We start from the raw sequence: 7565 nt of genomic DNA, 5'->3' as shown, positions 1-7565 counted from the left end.
AGAAAGAAAAATCTGTTAAAACTCGCGTTAAGCCTCGCTTTCAGGGAGATATGATATAAGATATATAGCCTAAGGTATAAGATATATATCCTAAGATATGAGATATACCCTAAGAAATAATGTCTAAGCTTAATCTTACTTTATTAAACGAATCGAATCGCTGATATTTCATAGCTTAAACTGATATAGTTCTAACCTGATAAAGAGGCTTTTCTTAACTGCACTTTTAACGCTTTCAATCAGAGGTAACTTCCCTATAAAAAATATAAAAAAAACCCAAAAAAATATTCCCCAAAAAAGGGTCCTTTCAAGTTAACAATGTTTTTACAGCTTTAAAGCGATGGCCGTCGAAATGAAAATAAAAATGAAAATAAAAATGAAAATAAATCTGGGAATGCAGACAAATACAAAGAGAAACCCTTAGAAAAAGTTTCCATTAAACAAAGAACCAAGCCAAAGATCAGCAGCACCCAAGCAGGAGATCAAGTTCGCCGGAAGTGGCAGAGCTTCCTGGCAAGAACAACCCTTGGATCATGATCAAACAACCCTGAAAGCAGCCCCTAAGCCCCTAAGGGTGTGCCTTTGGTTTCAAAAATAATAAAAACTGGAATCGCTTTGTTTTTCGATATAATTTTGTTCGTTTTTTTTTTTATTGTTAGGATTTTCGTGTTGCCTTGTTGTTGGTTTTTCATTTGCTTTTCCTTTTGTATATAATTTATCTTAAAGACAATTAACAATTATTATGGTACACAACTAGATGGTTTCTCTCGTTTCTATATGGTATGGCTTAAAAAACTCTATTTTTTTATGTACAGACATGCAAAAAAAAATGCCTTAACTAGGTTGCTGGGGGAAAAAAAAAAAGATTTTTAAAAAAAATTCAAGTCCTAGAACTAGCTATCAGTATAGTTAATATATATATGTTTAGTATTATATAATGTCTTAGGCGGTATTTGTGGATACTTTTTCTTTTTTTTTTGCTTGATTTTTCACATACTTTTTTATGTCAACAATAAACACTGAAAAAAAAACACACACTAGATTTTCGTTCTACGCTTGCTTTGTTGCCTTTTTTTGGGAAGGGAAAAGGGGGGGTTGGACTTTATGGCATTTGTTTTCTCAACTTTAAACTGTAACAATCTGGTTGGGGCAGCTCTCCTGGACATCCTTGTAGGACACCTAGGCAGTGGCATGTGGATGATAGGCCGCTGCCCAGGCATTGTGATGATGCGGATGCGGATGCGGATGAGGATGTGGATAGCCATAGCTGGCCGCTGTGCTTGCCCCAAAGTCCGCTGGATAACTGGCCGCATACTCGGACTTCATGTGGCAACTGGAGCTAGAGTCCTGGCTAGCTCCACTGGCCAGACCGCTCATGGTCAGACCATATTCCGCCGCCAACTGGGATTCACTTTGCATGGCCAGGGCGGCATAATGATGCTGGGCCAGTGCCGTGGCCGAAGCGGCTGGGGAAGATGCCGAACCGGTGGCGGAAACAACGGCTGCCGCTGGCGAACTGGCGCTGGAGGATGAGGATGAACTTGCTGAGGTAGTGGCTGGTTGTATGGCACGGCTGCTCCAGGGCTCCACATAGCTGGCGCCCATCTGCTGGCCCGTCGTCGCATGCTGATGCTGCTGGAAGAGTGGCGGCGGTGGTGGCGGGGCATTCACACCCGCTGATCCCGCTGATGCTGCCTGCTGGTAGAGATTAGCATAGGGAGCATAGTTGACCAGAGTGGTGGCCGCCTCTGGCTGTTCCTGCTTGAACTCCACGGGCGGTGTCAATGGCTTGCCCGACTTCTTCTCCTTCTTCTCCTGCTTTATCGCCGCCGCTGCCTGCTCCTTGGCCTCCGCGGCCAGAGCCTTCTTGCTCTTCTTGTCCTTGAAATGGGTCTTCTTGTGCTTGCTCAGGTGATCGCTGCGCGAGAACTTCTTGGAGCATATGGGGCAGGCATACGGGCGGTAGTTAGTGTGGGTCCGGCCATGTCGCTGCAGTTCGTCGGAACGGGAGAAACGCTTGCCGCAGGTGAGGCAGAGGAAGGGACGTTCGCCCGTATGCCAGCGGAGGTGGGTCTTCAGATGGGAGGCCTTGCCGTACAGCCGCTCGCAGCCGGGAATGTGGCAGATGTGCTGTTTGCGTCCCCGCTCATCGGGACCCACAATCGGCGGCAGTCCGCTCATCTCGTTCGTGCAATTGGGGCACGTGCAGCGAACGGAGCGCCGTTGCAATTGGGTCTGGAAGGCAATGTCATCGAAGTTGAAGCTCGGATAGCTCTGGGAACTCCATGGCTGGTAAAGACGCTCCTGATGCGAAAACCAGGCTGCGGATGAGGGCATGCCCACTGCATTGCCATAATAATCGGAGGCGTATTGGGCATAAGGAAATTGGCTTCTGCAAAGGAAAAACAAAGAAAAATTTGATTAGTTTTTAGTTTAAATTACTTTTTTTTAATAGTTTAAATATAAACTTTAGAATAAGATTTTTATCTAGCCTTTATTAGCAATTTAAAATGCTTAATTAATGGTTTTAGTCACCGTTTTAGTCACCATTTAGTCCTATCATTAGCTGTTCTAAGCTTTAATTTGATAGCAAAGTTTGTTATGAAGTGTTGAGAAAGTTAATAAATCTGAATACTGACTTGAAAGATTGTTATAAATCTAACAATATTCAAATTAACCTATCATTTTCGCGACTTAGAAATCCGATCTATATTTATGATGCACTACTTGATACTATCTGTGAGTTAATAGCTGTTCTGTCTTCAAGTTAGTAATTAATTACTGTTCTAAGATCTGTGTAATTTTGCTAGTATATATGCTAGACCGATCGTATCTTGTTATTTTAACTATTAAGGGAAAGTTATCTATCACTATTTGTATGATAGAAAAGATTGTTGTATCCCCAAGATCTTCTCTTTTTGTTAGTAAAGAAAAGTAAAAATCATCTTTAAGTAGGCAGAGTTAGAAACTGAAATCAACCTTAAAAGTTGATATAATAACTATAATTTTTAGTTATTTATCTGTTAAACTTTGATCAATGGATCTTCAATAAGCATCAGTTTCTAAATACTAATCCCATCTTAAAGATTCTTAGTTAAACTTGAGTTAAGCTGAAACCTAAGATCCCATCTTAAAGTTTATACACCAAGAAAGAACCCCTCGCAAGTGCAAGTCAAACTTCATAATAGCAATAGATATTTACCTTGGTGGGCCCAATCCGGAGTAGGCGGTATTCCAACCGTAGGCGGCACTGGCGACCGCCGCTGCTCCAAGGTCCGCTGCTGCAGCTGCTGCTGCGGCCGCCGCTGCTGCCGCCGAGGCCGCTGATGAGGGCGAGGAGGATGTGGATCCGGCAACTGCTCCCGCTCCCGCTGCAGTGGGTGGCGCCAGGGTGGTGGTGGGCGTTGATGGACTGGCCGAAATGGAGGCAAATGACTGGGCGGGCGATGGGAAGATACTGGGCGATACGGAGGCCGATGAGGGCGCCGATTGAATGCTGGAATTCGGTGATGCTGTGCCCGTGGATGAGGCCTGTGGATACGGAAGTTCCAACTTCATTGGTGGCTTGCCAGAACTGCCGTACAGTGGGGAACTGCCGGAACTGGAGCCGGAACTCGAGCCGGAAAGGGACGAGGGAGCGGACAGAAGGGCGGCGGCGCTAAGGAAGTCATGCTGCTGCTGTTGCGGCTGTTGCAATTGCTGTTGCTGCTGCGGCAAGTGTGATGATTGCTGCTGTTGCATGTGTTGCTGCTGTTGCTGTTGCGCCTGCTGCTGCTGCTGCTGCTGCTGCTGCGACAAGTGGAGATGATGTTGCGCCTGCTGCATGTGTAAATGATGTTGCTGCTGTTGCGCCTGCTGCTGTTGTTGCTGCTGCGCCTGATGCTGTTGCGCATAGGGATTCAAGTAATTGCATGCCGCATCGATCATGTTGAAAGGCTTTTCGATTTTATTGTTGCGTTGATTTTTTGGCTACTGCTGCTCCTTCTGCTGCTGTTGCGTTTTGCTGCTACTGCTGCTGCTACTGCTACTGCGTTCGTTAGCAATTTTCGCACATTGCTCTCGCACTTATTGATATTCGCTCGTGTAATTATGGCACGCTTTTCACTTTAGTTTTATAATTATAGTCTTTATTTTAGCCGCACACGTAATTGCAAGCACGCGGTGGAGAACACGGAAAAAACACAAACAAATTAAAGGCGACCGAAAATTCGCCAATGCTGCACATATATATATATATGCGAATTTATATATATATATATATATATATAGATCCGAAAACGAGCGAGTTTCTCTGCTGCTACTGCTGTCTCTTCTTCTTCGTTTACGTTGCCTTGCTGCTGCTTCTGCTGCTGCTGCTGCGCGTGATGTGATGTGATACAACCACCGGTAATTATCGTCGATTGTCGACTGAATTCCAAAATGCGGCGAGAGAGTCTAACAACGTACAAAACGAATCACTTGGCTGCGGGCAGCGGCGCGGGCAGAGGGCAGCGGCAGAGCCAGCGCTAGTGCTATCCCGTTCTGGCCCTTTTATAAACATGCTCTGGCTTCTCTCACCGACTCGCTCTCTCTCTCTTTCTCTCGCTCTTGGCACAATCATGGTGGTTGTTTTTGGTCGAAAGAGGTTGCCTTCAGGGCAACTCGCTTGGTCTCTTTTGCACCTATCGTATGGATATTGAACTCCTGATAGAAGCAGTCTCTGACTCTCTCTTTTACGCCTTAGAGATGTGGCTCTCTCCTTGCTGTTGTTCTTATTATTTTTGATGTTGTTGTCGTTGTTATTGCTGCTGCTGCTGCTGCCGCGGGCGTTTTGTTTTAATTTCTATGTGTGGGTTTGTGTGTCAAAGCAATTGGGTGAGCATGCGTTTTATTGTTGTTTTTGTTGTTCTTCTTGTTGCTGTTCTTGGGTTTCAGTGCTTATATTGCTCCTTATTGTTGTTGCTCTACTTATAGTTGTTGTTGTGATTGTTGTTGTACCTGTAGTCAAACTTTAACTTAAAGGCAAAAATTTTGGCTTATCTTTAAGAGACATTTTTTAGCTTTAAGTTTAGAAAATTTAGAAAGATAAGTTATAGTTTAAATTCTTGGCAGAGTTTATGAAGAAAAGCAAAATAAAAATAAGCAAATTTTTTAATATTGTAAGATTTACAAATTTTTCAGTTTTATGTACATATCTTCTAGTAATTCCATACAAAATTCCATTAAAAAAAATATATATAAATTTTAAATAATTTATTGCATTCTCAAAATATTAAATTTCTCAATTTAAAAGTTCTTTTAAAATATAAAAATCATAAGATAATACCATGAACTTTTTAAATAAAACATAAAAAACATACAAACATATTTATAAAAAATAAATAACTTAACCTCAAACTTTCGAATATTTTCCACTCAACATTTGACGGCTATAAATTACTTGAATTTTTACACATTTCAAGTACATTCATTATGGGCACGAATATCTGCTTAAATTCCCATTATCCCTTAACCCATTTAGGGCCCTTCAATTTGTTTCGATGAAAGTAAGCAGACGGAGAAAAGTATGGCTCATCATTTTAATTAAATTAAAATTTCTGTTTAATGGCATTTAATTTTTCATTTTACTCATGAGAACTCCCCAAAGAAAACAAAAAAGAAAAGCAAAAAAAAAAAAAGAAGAAGAAGGAGAAGAATGGGTTGGGGAAGGGGTAGCGGGCATAATTCAAATATCAATACAATAACAATAAAAACTAATAAATTTGTGGTCGCGGCCCAATGAAATAACTGTATTTAAAGGGGCGTTGACCAAACACCACCACAAAAGAGACACCAGCTCTCTCTTTTGCTCTAACACTGTCCTTCTCTGTCTTGCCCTCTTGCAGGGCATGCCTTCATGTGCGCCCGTATACCAATGTGTGTATGTGTGTGTGTGTTTGTGTGCCGCATATTAATCACAATTGCTGTTGTTGTTTTCGCTCCCTTTTTATTATGCGGCGTCTTTTTTATTACGCATACGCAACGTGGGCCTGGGCCACAAATTTTACGATTTGCTGCTGCTGTGAAAAGATAATGATGACTCCCAAAACGAAACGAGATTTCTGTAAGGGATCTCGACCCTTAAGTTACCCATTGTAGGTAGGGAACTTATAGAGCTAAGAAGTTCTTAAGGTATACCTATTCTAAAGTTAGTCCCAGTGATATGAAAGCTGTTATGTTTTTATATTTTAATGAAATTTTCTAGTATGCTTTATATTGCAAGATATATGGGGATGTGAAATAAGTTATTGAGATAAGAAATCCCCAGAATATCATTCGATATCCATGTAAATCTCTATAAGAAAGGAAAACAATAGAAACTATAGTTGGATGGCGCAATTTAGGGATAACAATAAAAAATATCCTTAAGCAGGTATAAAACCCAAATTATATAAAGTAAATAACTTAAAGCATAGCCAACCGTATATGCCCTTCTTTAGCTTTACTGGGTATGCAACTGGGACTTCTGGGCAACATGTAATGAAACGGAAGATACAATTATATTGAGGCTGCCAGGCTACCAACAACAAGGAGCCTGTCTCGTGCTGCCAGTCTCCCCTGTTTCCCACTTTCCGTTCCCTGCTCTACCCTTTCCTCCCCGCAGCGATCCTTCCTGGCCAGCAGTTCCTCTGGCTCCTTTGGCTGCCGAAGATTTATGACACTGCTGAAGTCAACTAGACTTGAAGACCGTCTGCCTGCGCCTGCCTAGCCCCTCCCTCTTTCCGCCTCCCTTTCAGGAAATACCCCCTCACCCCTCTACACCTTCCCTTCCTCTGCGAGTCCTTGTCCTTGTTCTTGTTCTTGTTGTTGTGCTTCTTCTTCTGCTTGTCCTTGGGCCACCACGTCGCCGCATAATCAATTAGCAAAAAGTCGGCAGCAACAGCAAGGAAAGTTCCCGCTATCCCTATCTACCCGCCGCCCACCAACGAACACGCCCACTTCTTTGCACCACTAGGTCAAGTGAAGTTGGAAAATCATTTCGGAAAACTACTATGGGCCAAGTAATGTGATTATAGGAAATGGAAAACTGAAAACTTAGAAAGAGATTTAGGAAAATCTGCAAGTGATGATAGCTAAGAGATGGGTATATAGAATGAGATATTTCTTGTCAGATTTCTAGATCTAGATCTATAAAATGTTAGTTCTAAGATCTACAGAAAGTATGCCCAAAATATATAGATAGATTAAGCACCTTATCATTACTCAATCCCACTTAAGATCCCAAGCAAATCGGAAGAAGAAGATCTCCCTTAGAAGACATCTCTAAATCTCTCAAAACATTATGCAAAATGAATCTTAATCTAGAGGAAGTGACTCCAGATATAAGACCACCCATCGATCCCTTCAATCCCCTGCCCTAGTCCACAACAGTCAACCACCCTGCATTAACCCTACACATCCCCAAGAAACGATCTTAACCATCACGTTCCGATCTGATCCGATCCGTTGTCATAATCAATTGATTAACTTCGACGAGCCCACCAAACAAGGCGTAGATCAGAGATCACAGTAGGGACAGGTATGCGGCTGGTAGGACTCCTAAGCTA

The 7565-nt window shown here is 42.4% G+C and overlaps 1 protein-coding gene across 1 annotated transcript; it reads right to left on the bottom strand.

Moving 5' to 3' along the window:
• Positions 1-673: 673 nt before the first annotated feature.
• On the bottom strand, positions 674-4218 carry LOC108103113 (transcription factor btd). Its single transcript, XM_017208481.2, has 2 exons — positions 3203-4218; positions 674-2392 (listed from the first exon to the last, which is right to left on the bottom strand). The coding sequence occupies exons 1-2, from the start codon at positions 3925-3927 to the stop codon at positions 1180-1182; spliced, it is 1938 nt and encodes a 645-aa protein (XP_017063970.1). The 5' UTR covers positions 3928-4218; the 3' UTR covers positions 674-1179.
• Positions 4219-7565: the final 3347 nt, after the last annotated feature.

Source organism: Drosophila eugracilis, unplaced genomic scaffold, assembly GCF_018153835.1.
Source record: "Drosophila eugracilis isolate 14026-0451.02 unplaced genomic scaffold, ASM1815383v1 contig_649, whole genome shotgun sequence".
NCBI lineage: Eukaryota > Metazoa > Arthropoda > Insecta > Diptera > Drosophilidae > Drosophila > Drosophila eugracilis.
Note: the sequence above shows the minus strand (reverse complement) of the source record. Positions and strands in the feature narration are given on the sequence as shown.

Coding starts and splice junctions, on each gene's coding strand:
- LOC108103113 (XM_017208481.2), bottom strand. CDS start 3,927: ATGATCGATGCGGCATGCAATTACTTGAATCCCTATGCGCAACAGCAT. Junction 2,393..3,202: donor TCCGGATTGGGCCCACCAAG/GTAAATATCTAT, acceptor TTTCCTTTGCAG/AAGCCAATTTCCTTATGCCC.